The sequence below is a fragment of the Pituophis catenifer genome, unplaced genomic scaffold (assembly GCF_029215685.1).
Source record: "Pituophis catenifer annectens isolate HBS135680 unplaced genomic scaffold, rPitCat1.0.hap2 SCAF_2, whole genome shotgun sequence".
Lineage (NCBI taxonomy): Eukaryota > Metazoa > Chordata > Lepidosauria > Squamata > Colubridae > Pituophis > Pituophis catenifer.
In genome coordinates, this window is record NW_027256882.1 from 96,704,950 (window position 1) to 96,718,409 (window position 13,460).

The 13,460-nt window shown below is 39.6% G+C and overlaps 1 protein-coding gene across 1 annotated transcript in view; it reads right to left on the reverse strand.

Annotated features, from left to right (window-relative positions):
- Nucleotides 1-1,937: 1,937 nt before the first annotated feature.
- The window catches only part of SYNPO (synaptopodin), a 131,527-nt gene continuing 120,004 nt past the window's right edge, over nt 1,938-13,460 (reverse strand). Inside the window, exon 2 of the mRNA XM_070934389.1 lies at nt 1,938-4,854. Coding sequence (XP_070790490.1) covers nt 2,546-4,854 — 2,309 coding nt within the window. The 3' untranslated portion in view covers nt 1,938-2,545. The remainder of the gene's footprint in view (nt 4,855-13,460) is intronic.

Below are 13,460 nucleotides of genomic sequence, written 5' to 3' on the forward strand. Positions count from 1 at the left end.
ATCTTAGCTAGAGGTTCTCCCGAACTCCTGCGAACCTCCAGCAGCCCACCCCTGACTCCAACCTACCTCACAGGACTGAAGTTATGGAGCAAAATGGGATGAAGGAACACAGCACAGGCTGCTTTGTGTTCCTGACCAAAATGTAGGATAGGAATGTAATAACAGCTAGCATTATTTAGTGTTTTGTGACAAGGAGGCCTTGCAGTTTGCAACTTAATAAATCATGGAAGGAGGCCCGATGGCAGAAATGAATTCTCAGTGTTGGATTTGCTTAGAGACAGCTCACTCTGCAGGATCACCTGTCTGTAGAGTCAGCCTAAAGGTCAGTCTGCAGTTAGCTTACTGTAAACATGACTTTTTTAAAAATTGCAAACAAAATGTATAACCAAAGGATTCACTCCACATAATTGCATAGAAATGTGAAATTCTATATCCTAAAAAAAGGTTGAGAGCTGCCACCCTCTTGGGCCCAGCTGTCTATCTTCCCACAGATATTCAACATTGTGAAAATAGCCAGGTGTGCCTCTTTGAAAACACAGTAGGGGCTGATGTATATTGACTTTGGACCTGTTGCACTGGTCTACAGATCTGTTCTGAAGGGTTCCCAGTGTGAGGGAAATGAAGGAAAGACTGTGATGATGGCTGGAATTAATATTAGTTCCCTACTTAACACAAGGGGATCTCTTACTTTTAAATACCAGAGCTTAACCTGATCAGGTTGTTCTGTGGTCTGTGTACCATCTCAGTGATACTTTTAGTCCCAAATATTCAGTATTCAATTCAAATCCCAAAGAAAGATTAGCATAGATGTTAAATAAAAGATTAAGTGTTAAAATGTGAAAATCATTTTATTTGCCTTCTAGTTTCAATCTTTTTCAGGGAACAGCATGTTGTTCCATTTTCCCTTCGCTCCACAGCAAGAAGGAAAATCAATCCTAATGACCAGAAAAATGTGTCAGCATTGAAACCCCTTTCTCCTTAGCATTACTGTAAGCACTGAGTACTGTATAGAAGGAAATACTGTAGCACTGAGACTGTATAGAAGAAATACTGTACCACAGAGACTATATTTTACACATCCCTGATTTCTGTTAATAGTCACTGGTGCTGGAAAAAGGGTTCTTCTGAGAGATAATTGCACTGTGAGTGGATTCTGCCAGTATAAAATGTTTCAAACCAATTTATGAAACCTCATTGTATTTCCCAGAGACTAAATCATGGTACTTGGCTACATGTATCTCTCGGTAGTTTAACTGCTTTGAGGCCTTTGAGTCAGAGATAACCATAGTCTCTGTGTTCTCCTAAATCCCAGTATAAGGAGGATAAAATTGTCATCATATTACTTATTGTAAGCGAATGGCAGAACATCTGCAGCTATTCCCTGATTGCATCAAAAGGATTTGGGGTGCGTGTGAGGAGGCTAGGGTGTGACTTTTGAAGTTTGTAAGATGGGTTAGTCCCACCAAGCACTTCTGTGCATTAAATGTTGGTAGCCTTGGTAGGAGCCTTGGTAGTACAGTGGTCTAAAACACCCTGTTATTAAGACCAGCTGCCTGCAATTACTGCAGGTTCGAATCTCGCCAGCTCAAGGTTGACTCAGCCTTCCATCCTTTCTAAGGTAGGTAAATTGAGGACCCAGTTGTGGGGGCAATAAGCTGACTGTGTATAAATATACAAAAAGGATGAAGGCTATTGCTTAGCGCATTGTAAGCTGCCCTGAGTCTCCGGAGAAGGGCAGCATATAAATCAAATTAAAAAAAAATGTTATTAAATTGAACGTTGGTATTAGGATGCTAATTAAAATGAGGTTTTGTATTCTGGATTATGTTTATGATACATGTATTTACCCCAAAGGTATTCAGTGTCCTGTTATCTAAGAGAGACAATAAAGTTAGAGAGGAGAAATAAATGAAGCACAAAGGTAGCAGAGGCAGGAACAGGCATCAGGTAGAATTGTCTTTTGGCATCAGCAAAGAACAGAGAAGGTGAGCATGTCACATTGGAGGCTCTGGATGCAGAGAAGACAGAGGAGAAAACACCTTTCAGAGCAAAGAAGCCAAAAAGAAAAAAGAAAAAAAAATAAGGCAAAGAAGGAGCCAGAGATTGGATGTTCATAGAGTTTCTGGGCATGAGGAAAAAAATAAAGCATATCTTCCTGCTTCAGTCAAGCTTCTGCTAATAATCTTCTAAGACTCCTATGCTTGGACTATTTTTATATTCTTTTGTGGGCTAAATTCACACACTGCTGAACAACTCCACTTGCACAAGTTCTATCAGGACTGGTTTAGCCGAGATATGCTGGCATTAGGCTAAATTGGGTTTTTCAAAAAAAAAAAAAAAAAAAAGCCTGTTCAGTTTTGTTAGTGGAACAATGTAATTTAGCCTATTATGGTTTGAGAGGTGGCACTTTTATGCAAGATCTAATTGCACTCACAACCCATTAAGCTGTCTTCATTTTGCTTTTTTTTTTCTTTGCATACCACCAATCAGAAGCTAACAACGATGTAGGTCTTTTGCCTGAACCTTGCACACTCTTTAAAATCTATTACTTATAGTAAAAAGAAGGTTTCCACACCTGAGGCTCAATCCCTGCATTCTTGGTGGAGTAAGATGGTCTTGGAGCTTGGAATACTCCTTTAGCTCTTGGAGACAAAATTTTAGAAGAGTATTCAAAAGATGCTTCTGGTGATATTTCAGCATTTGCTCTGATCTTCTGTGATGGAAACACGTTTCCAGGTAACGGAGCAAAGAGGCCAGGCAATGTTCTGCTTGGGCTGGACTGGACAGGTGGGTACAATAGAGGAGAAGGTGCCAAGGGCGAAGTAGAGGAAGAAGCCTGTCTCACATAACCCCTTTCAGGGACTACAGATCTCATGGGCTCTTTGACTGGGGAACGAACAAACATGGCTGACTGAAGCTGGTAAGGCTGTTGCTTGGAGATTTCCAGCTCCTTTTTGGAGAGCTCGCTTTCTGTCAAATTGCTGTTGTAGAAAGATACAGGGGGACCTTTTGGAGATCTTGATGGACTTCTGAGTGCAGGTTGGAATGCCACAGGGGAGAGATGAGTTTCTGAAGTATACTTCCAGGATGGAGGAAGAGACATAGTAGGTGAAGGTGATCTTGTTATATCTGGATGTGACGGGGCTTCAATGACGTACTTCTGCATTCTTGATTGCCTCTTGGCAAACAGTTCTGCCCCCTTTCCTTTTGCCTCTGATAGGCTTTGGTTGGAGCTTATTTTAGGTTTAGGTTGTATTTTTGGTGATCTTAAACATGAAGACCACTCTGGTGGAGGATCTCCAAGGGACTGAGTGGGTCCACGCAATGATCTATCTTCAGTTAGAAAGTTAGAGGCATCTGCACCCAATGCAAATGATTCATCTTCAGGAAATGCTCCTCCTTGTCCTTTCTGTTTCTTTTTATTATCTGATGTCTGTACTAAATTCAAAAGATCTGGATTAGGACCCATTTTTGGCTTCTCAACAAAGGTGAACATGGACTTCTTAGGTGTTCTGCGGGCTGCAGATTCCTCCAGAATACCTGTTTTATCTGGAGGTGGTGCTTTGTCCTCTCTGAATTGAGGTCCTGGGCTGCTGTCTTTGGACCTGGTTTCAGGTGGAACCAGGATTTTCTGCTCTTGACCAGGATACAGTGCTGAGTAAGCTGGTGGTGACCTGACCCTAGTCACCGGAGGAGGGCTGGAAAATGCTTCTGCATAGGTGGGTGGTGGAGGAATCTCTGCCACTGGGCTCTTCTCTGCTGGTGAGAGGATTTTAGCTAGTGACTGAGTGCCAAAAGGTCTTGCAGTTCGGTTCTTCACTGGTTGGGGCTTAGACAAAGTCAGGCGCACTTCACAATACTGCCTATGATTTTGTGCGCTGGTTTCATTAGAACATACATCGGTGGCTTTTTCGGTGTCAGCAGTGGGAAAAATGTTCTCAATTTCAGTGACCAACTCATCCTGTTCCATGTAGGGCAGCTCTCCATTTTCCTTTCTGTCAATGACTGGTTCACTCGGTGTCTTGTTGAGGACAATATTATTCTCCCTATCAATGACAGCTGTGTACAGATCTTTGTCAGGGATATTGTTGTTTTTCTCCCTACCTATGGGTAGATACAGGTCTTTATCGAGAATATTATTTTCCTGATCCATATGCAGAAGATACAGTTCTTTTTCAAGAATGGTATCTTTTTTCTCAATGTTAGGGGTAGCCTCATCCTCAGTCTTAGCTGGGATGTTTTCTGTATTGCCCATAACTGGTCCTTGCTCAACCACAGGCATTTTTCCAAACTCAGTGAGAGGTTCATGTATTCCGTTGGTTGAAGTTGTCCCTGTGTTTTCTTTAAGGTATACACTGAGTGGGATCTGCTGAAATTCTTCCTCTGGAATATCTTTAGAGGATGTTGGGTTTGTTGAATAAAGAATCGTCTCACTCTTTTCCTTATTCCACGGAAGGCCCTGTGCATTATCTAGGGGATGTTCCACACCCAGCTCCTCCTCGTATTTTTCCATGGTGACTTTTTGCCCCCAGCGTCCAAAACTATTGAGGCAGAATGAAGCGTTCAGCTCCTTGTTTGGTTTCGGAGTCTGCTTCAGATGTGATTCTTCCCCATGGCTCAGAGTGCAAGGGTGAGTGATAGCTTTGGGGTCTTTCTCCGCAGCTCCTCGTTCTGGGTTGGTCGGCTTTGGGGCTCCTAAGGTGAATGCATTCACTCGCTGCTTGCGTCTGTGAAACAGCAGGACTCCTTTGGAATTGGAACTTGGTGGATTGGTCAACTGAGCAACAATTCTTTGGCTCCTCTCTTTTGCTTCCTTCAGCTCTGCTTCAGACAAGCTTGCACTTCTTGAGATATCTAAAGAAAAACAAACATACAGAGTACAAAGTTATACACAGATATGGAATCCCGGAAGTGCGGACCTTCCATCTATTTTTAAAGAAAGAACTCCAACATGATTCATTAACATGATTAATAGTTCCTCCTATTTCAGTGGTGGGTTGCCCTTGGTTCAGACCGGTTCGCAAGAACCGGTAGTAAAACCAGTGGGAGGCTCCGCCCACCGACCCCGACATCCGGAAGCTTCTGCACATGTGCACGCGGCCCCGCTGCAAAGTGGTAGTAAAGGTAAGTAGAACCCGTCCCTGTCCTATTTTTGTGCTGCATTAGACTTTTTATTTGCAATTCATTCAAAACGCTGAACCATCTGAGAAGACAGCAAACATACCAATGAAATTGGTAGCCAGAGAACTTATGTTGAGATGCTAAACCACTGGAAATCCTGCCAGTGTTTGCATGTTACTCTGTGATAAGTCACTGGTGCTGATGCTATCTCATCATATACAGGTTGTCCTCGACTTATGACCACAACTGAGCCCAACACTTCTGTTTTTAAGTGAGACATTTGTTAAGTGAGTTTTGCCCCATTTTATGATCTTTCTTGCCACCGTTGTTTAAGTGAATTGCTGCAGTTGATAAGTTAGTAACCGGATTGTTAAGTGAATCTGGCTTCCCCATTGAATTTGCTTGTCAGAAGGTTGCAAAAGGGGATCCCATGACCTTGAGACACAGCAACGGTCATAAGTATGAGACAGTTGCCAAGCAGCTGAATTTTGATCACATGATCATGGGGATGCTACAAAGGTTGTAACTGTGAAAAAGGTCATAAGTCACCTTTTTCTGTACCATTGTAACTTTGAACGGTCACTAAATGAACTGTTGTAAGTTGAGGACTACCTGTATGAATTACCTAGATAGCAGCAAAACTAGTAATAAATAATATTAGCAGAAAAGCTATCCAGAAGTATTGTTTTGTATCCTTCAAAAAAACCAACCAGTTACAAGCAAACTGGTAGTGTCTTCATGCACTGTCTTTAAAGGTCCTTCACAATTGACTGTCTTCTAGATAGATTCAGGTCCAGAATTCCCCAAATATTCACCCTTGTGGGAAGCAGAATTTATAATGGGTAGTTATAATTCCAACACATCTGGAGTGTATTAATTCAGAAAGGTAATTTTAATTCAGAAGGAATTAAAGGTACCTTTGATTCAGAAAGAAAGCAGAGATAGATTGAATGAGAAGCCTGGTTTCCGTGGTCAACCAGAATTTAATGTGGAGTTTTGTGTATCAAGAAGCATGTAAGAAATTAAATCGCCCTCAGTTTCGTTAACAAGCTTTAGATGGGCTTTCCCATGGTCTCTGTCTTATTTACAGTATTTACTATTTCAGAGAAATGGACTGAATAAATAGATATACTTGAAGTTTAGGCCTTCTATAAATTTAATAAAAACTGATCAATGAACATTTCTCTCTTACCCCTCCTACCTAAATGTCGATTTATATTTTTAGCATGGTATATTATATATTGAAAGCTTTTACAAATCATAAGGATAATCTAAATAAAAATGCATTGTATCTCTGTTCAGTTTATTATAGAAGAACTAATACTAAACGGGCAACTGCAAACTTCCCTTTAATCTATAGACTTGGATTGGAGAATCCTTCAAACAGTGGAGTAAAATGGTCACCCTATTATTGATGCCAGTGTAATCCTTTCCCAAGCAGGTATCCTCCAGATATGTTGGATCTACAGATTTCATGACTGAATGGCAAAACCTTCTTGGCTAAAGGTAGAGGAAGTTGATGCTCAAGACAGACAGAGATCACCTAGTGGAAGGGAACTGATGTAGGTTGGAAAGGAAATCATATTGCTCTCTTCCACCACCCTTTTAGTAAACAAAGGCCAAATTAGTATTAAAAATAGGACCAATAGAAATAAAAATGTTGATCATATAGTTGGGCACATCCAGTGGCGGTATTCATCTGCTTTGGAGCGGTTTGGGCAAACCGGTAGCGGTGATTGCGGGTGGGGGTCCCACCTGCCCCAGCATAATGCCATCCTATTTAGCCACATTTTCAAGGCCGGGCGCATGCACGGAAGCTGTGCGTGAGAGCAAAGTACATGCACAGAAGACTGGGCATGAAAGCTGCACGCACAGGGCGAACCAGTGGTAAGAATATATGAAACCCACCTCTGGGGACATCCCTACCCTTGGGTGAAGATGTGAATTGCTAACAACAGGAAGCAACAGAGTCGATAAGGAATGAGAAAACAGGTAGCAATAACAGTGAAAAGAGGGCTAGCGCTCTGCTTTTCTCTCCTCCCTCCCATTTTCACAGGGATCAACGTAAAAGCAGGGTACTGCACATGTTTCACAGATTCCTGAAATATTTCATGACATAAAGCCTACCGACTGTAATTAGAACCATTATATAAACATATTTGTGTATGGCATGAATAAATTGCCTGAAATAAATTGCCTAAAATAAAACCAAAGTACATTAGTCTTCCTCACTTGAGAGTGTTTGTCATAATCAAAGCAAATTGACAGCAGTACGGAGCTGAGATACGAACCTGTATCAGTTTCTCAGCCTCAGCAATTTTAAAGATGTGTGAACTTGAGCTGCCAGAATTCCCCAGCCGACATGCTATATATCTATATCAATCTGCATCCCCACAGATTGTAAATTATACTGAACTGAAAGAATTTGCCACCTGTATGGCACCTTTTCAATTTGTCACCTGCACGGCACCTGATTTCATTTTCTACAACAATTTACATGGGCTTTAGTGCTCCAGTTCTAATGGAATGCGTATGCGGTTGCTGTTAAGGGTTTTATAACACCTTGCTTTAGAATAGAAAAAAAAAATTATAGACTTTCTACTCTTTTCTCTACCTGTTTTTTTGCAAACCAAATACAGAGAAATGACACAAGAGGAGTTTGCAGCATTCTTTGTACGCAGTTTTGCTTTGCAATTGTAAATGATTGCATGCAAAAGGAATTTATTGAAAGACTTCAAAGTTTCAAGTTGCAGTTCATTGGGTTTCAAACACCCTGTACAAACACGCTCTAAGCAGGAAGTTGGCCAGCTCTAAACTGTCTCACAGAACTCCCTCTGCAGAGGCCAAATGAAGTACAAAGTGCCAGGTTATCATAAAAAATAGGAAAATAAACCATTGACTCTACATTGCTAGAAGCTCACTTCTAATATGCACAGTGCTGATCTTAATAATTTTGCTTGAATTTAACACAAGATGGCAGCGCCTGAAAACAAATCTGGAAAGATTGGGGCCTTTTAATGTGCTTTCCTAGGCACTGATTGAAAACCAATTAGTCAAGCCACTTCCTAGAATAGAGTCTACTTAGCGTCTCATAAAACTGTGATGCTTAGGTCACTTGCCTGCTGCTCCTAAGCTACCTAGGGGAAGTGGGAAGTTGACAAGCTTTTCAAAAGATCTGTCCATGGGTCATGGCAAAAGTTGCTATTAACAAAGGATGTGAAAGGACACTGAATGCATTTTCTGTGGGTGAGCCATTTCCTATGAGCCATTATCCTAAAATGGCCATGGTTTAGCACCTCTGGCAAGAGGAAATATCAGAAACAAGGAATAGTTATAAAAAGCTTACCACCACACTGCCAACATTCTTGCTGGGAAGATGGCCTTCCAAGCACACAATTCCCTAAGTTCCTCGTTCTGATCTCAGTTTCCCAAATGGGTCAGGACCAGATCACCTCTTATTGTTTGTAAAAATCATTATTAAGAGTCCAATGAAGGTTCTTTCAACAAATCAAAAGGAGGCCTGTTCAGTTACTTTAACTAATCACCATAATTAGGAAATCCATGTTACAACCTGCCTTCTGAAGTGATACTTAATTAAATGATTCTTGGTTGTGGTTATGATAGTCCTAAACTTCAAGACTTAATAACAAGCCTTCTTAGCCAAACGATACTCCAACCTTTTCCTCATGCCTTCAGGTATCTGAGTACATCTTATGTTCAGTTTTCTACTTGGACATACTAGAACTATAAGATGAAAGAACCTAGGTGAGAAACCATGAAAGATGATTTAAAAATTAGTCACAAAAGATGATAAAAAAGAGAAAAGAATTCCGGAGGTGAAGAAGTAGGTGTGGTAGCAGAACTAGGGTGAACAAAGAGGAATCAAAAATGAAGGAAAGAAGCAGAGAAGGATCCTGGGAAGAAAGTCAGGTAAGTAGCAGCTCACCTATAGTTATTTTTATGAGTCATTAACAGCGTGCTGACCTTCCCCCCTCTTCCTGATTTTTTTCTGTACTGCAAGATAACCAGCAGCTGCAAAGAAAACATGGAGGAGTGTGCTAGGAGTCAAACTACTTCTTCTCCTTCTCCATCTTCTTCTTCTTCATCATCTTCTTCTTCTTCTTCTTCTTCTTCTTCTTCTTCATCATCATCATCATCATCATCATCATCATCATTCTTGCAGCTTTTTCTATCCCTAAAAAGGACTGGGTTCTTCTAAGTTTCCTTAGTGAGGAAAAGCTCATCTTTTCCCAAAATTAGAGCTCCAAAAACTGAAAGTGGTTGCCAAGTCCATTGTGTTCAGCCTTGGAAATATTTCTTCCTCATTTCAAGCCTTTCTGTGGCATCCCACACTCTCACTTTGGCCAGGCAAGGTGCTTCTTTCATAGGGAAAAGAAAGATGCAGCTACTGAGTGCAAACCAGAACAGAATTTCCAGGTGTTAATTCAGAATTCAATGTTTTTCATATGGACAGCTTGTTCTATTTGCTATAAAAGACAAACTTCTATGAAAGTATATTTTAGTAAGTGTCTGTAGAGATACTCAATCATCCAGGTGAGAAAACTCCAATTGCCTTTTAAAAAGCACCTTTGGGATATATTTTAGTAATAAGACCACTCTTCCAAAATGCTGTTGAATTGGATTAATATGGTAAAGGTACTGGTTAAATCTGGAGGGGGGGAGGTCATATTTGGCTAGAACAACTATCTATCTATCTATCTATCTATCATCTATCTATCTATCTATCTATCTATCTATCTATCTATCTATCTATCTATCTAGACTATTGCCTAAATAGCCCAAAGATATCCTTTCAACAGGTAAGAAAATAAGCAGGACTTATCTGTACACACTACGAGTATTAAGCATTTTCTCTCAACTCTAATTACAGTTTATGTATGTACACTAGAGGTACTCATTATGTGCATAGGGGTTACTAGGAAGCATTACTGTTTCTACAAATATTAAGACAGGAACCTAAAGTAATGGATTTTAGATGCTGCTGAAGCTGAATTATATTTCCCAACGAAATTATTGCTCTGAAGAACTCTCAGTTAAAAAACTGATTATTAGTTTGGTTAAAACTGAGAATTCTTCAATAACATATGGAGGACCACTGATTCCTCATCTCTGCAGGGGGGCGAAATGTTCATCTGGACTAGAAGACTAAGGCAAGAGATTTAATCTCTTCTTTTCCAACCATATCGGGAAAGCTGGGGTCTTTAAGCTCAAAGCTGCCTTCTTCCCTAACCATATTTCTTAAAGATGCATTTGACTGATCTGTGAGCAGCAGACCTTGTTATCAGAGTGCTATGATGTCAGAGTCTGCATGTTCTGAACATGGATATCTGTAAATAAATGCAAACACTCAGCAATATTTTATGTTGTAATCCTCTCTCCCTAAAATATCGCCTCTCTGCTAAGAAAGAATGTGTGACACATGCCAATTTTGTATAGAGTGTGGTTTGCATCTTAAATGGTAAAAACCATCTGAAATACAATAGAATATGGGCATGGTGTTCTTAGAGAGCCAGTTTGATGTGGTAGTTAAGGCACCAGTTTAGAAAGTGGGAGACTGTGAATTATAGTGTCATCTAAGGCATGAAAGCAATCACTCTTTCTCAGCCCTAAGCAGGAGGCAATGGCAAATCATATTCAAAATCTTGCCAAGAAAACTGTAGGGACATGTGCAGATAGTCACCAAGAGTCAACACTGACTCAAAGGTACCCAAAAAGAAAAAAAAAAGAGAAGAGAAGAGAAGAGAGGAGAGGAGAGGAGAGGAGAGGAGAGGAGAGAAGAGAAGAGAAGAGAAGAGAAGAGAAGAGAAGAGAAGAGAAGAGAAGAGAAGAGAAGAGAAGAGAAGAGAAGAGAAGAGAAGAGAAGAGAAGAGAAAGAATGGTGTTCTTGCATAGCAAACACATGTAGGACAGGGACAATGTCATTTTGGCTTTAGATATCCAAACAGAAATGGAAACAGATTGTCTTCAAGCTTCTGTATGAAATATTAACAGAAAACATTATTTGCTTTAGAATGAACATAGATAATCCCAAACTTCATGGAGCAGCATAGAATTACAAGGGAAACAATTGACTCCTAACAGCAAGGCAGAAAAAATATGATTAATTGATTGGTTGGTTGGTTGGTTGATTTTATCAACAATTTTTCCAGCTAAATTGGGATTAAGTGTTTGTGGCTTTTCATGTATTATTGGATTCCAACTAATAACCCTCCTAATTACTTTTATAATGATCAGATATGATGGAAGGGTCCAGCAACATCTGGAGAGCCACTGTATTTCTGTTGCGAATGTAAAAGATTCTTAAGATGGTGAACAATAAATGCTTCACAAATAAAATACCCTCTTACCATGAGCAAAAATTGAAAAGTAGGAGTGGGCCCAAAATGATGGGAGCATTCAGTAAATCCCAAGTATATGACAAAGCAAAAGATGAAAATCAACCAAGTTTACAGAAAACTTCTCCATCATATTTTGTTATTTTTTACTTGCTATTGTTATTATTTGCCTACTTCCTACAGTATATGTTTATATCACACCAGCCTGAAGCCAAGGCTACTTCAATACTGAAAGGCAACAAGTAATTTCAGTTCAGTTACACAAGAAGGCCCTACTGTCAAATTGATGCCATGACTTTTATCTAAGCCTTAACTTCTGGGGTAGAGGAAATATGGGTCAAGGACAAGCTACATACAGTAGATTTCAAGTTGCATTTTCCATCTTAATCCTACCAATCTAAAGGAGTATCTTCTTGCTTTTTGGCTGCTTAAATCAGTAATTGCTTCTATAGCTCCTGGCATGATTTTGATCTCAAATGCTACTGCCAGAATGATATAGGAAATGCACAGTTGAGAACAGAATAAAAAATGATTGCTCTACCAGATAAAATCATTTTTGTGTTACTTTACATTCATCATAACTGAGATCTTGTTAGTAGGTTGGCTTTAGATTCAATTTCAGTTGCCTGTGCACCAAATTATAAACTGTGTTATACAATATAAAACCAAAACAAAAAGAACAGGCTAAAGTATATTGAGATGTAAAGTGTTGGTTACCCAGCAACCATGATAAGAAACAACAACAACAATATATGAGTTAGATATGTGTGTGGGTGAATTTGGCCTTTGCATTTCTTTTCTCAGTCTTTTATCTGTCTATCTCTATCTCTATCTCTATCTCTATCTCTATCTCTATCTCTATCTCCCTCCCTCCCTCTATCTCTATCATCTTTATCATTATCTATCTAGAACAAAATACAAAAGTGCAGGTTTTAGGAACAATTGTGCAACTCCAAATTCAAAACACCCTCCAGTTCCTACACAAAAATAATCAATACTGTGGAAAAATAAAGTTACTAGAGCAATCTGCCTAACTCCCTTCTTCCTGCCAAAGACATTGCCCATTAACCCAATACTGCTGAGTATTCATAGATGTCATTAAACTACATTTCAGAAAATAAAATCTTTTTCAAGTCAATAAATTACAATTAGCCATAATATAACCATTCAATATTAAAAGGTTGTCAGACTCTGTTTCCCCTCCTCTTATCCTCACCTATTTTATTCCCTGCCCTTCACATTAATTGAAATGGTGATCCTGATGCTTCCACTATCAAGCTTGAATGTCACACTTCTATAAAATAGTACAGCCAGATTCCTAGTTTAAAATTTAAAACACTCGGTCATCTTATGTTAGTCCTGAAATTGGCCAACTCACTTATGACTGTTTCTAACAGCCTTTCTCTCAACAAGTGAGCTCATTGAAAGATAAGCCCTCAAAGAGAATGAGAAAAAAAAAGGTGCAGTAGAAGATTTCTAGTCTAAAATCAGGATTACTCAGAATTATTCTCTATTCCCCTGAAATTCCAATGCAACTAGATGCCAGATTATATTTGCTGAAGGCAGTGGACTTTTAAAAAACATTGTGAGTAGATAACTTTGGACAAACCATTCCCTATGAGTCATTTACAAGCTAATAACCACATTATAGCCAAAGTAATGTTAAAACAATATAAAATATCTTTATAACGGCAGTAACAACAAAATCCCCAGCACTGAGGCCCAAACCATGCAGTTAAACATTCACGCTTGGAAAGGAACAAGACAGATACCCCCAAAGGCTGCTAACCAACCCAGATGTTACTGCTGTTTGCAACACTCAAAAATATCAGCTCACCTACAAAGGCCTGCCCTCACTTGCACTTTATTGTGGATCTTCATTCCCTGACAACACCAAACTTCTCTCTTGGTTGTCCACCATTATCTCAATATTACGAATATCACACCTTTGTAATTATTATGTGTACTGGAACATGAGGACTA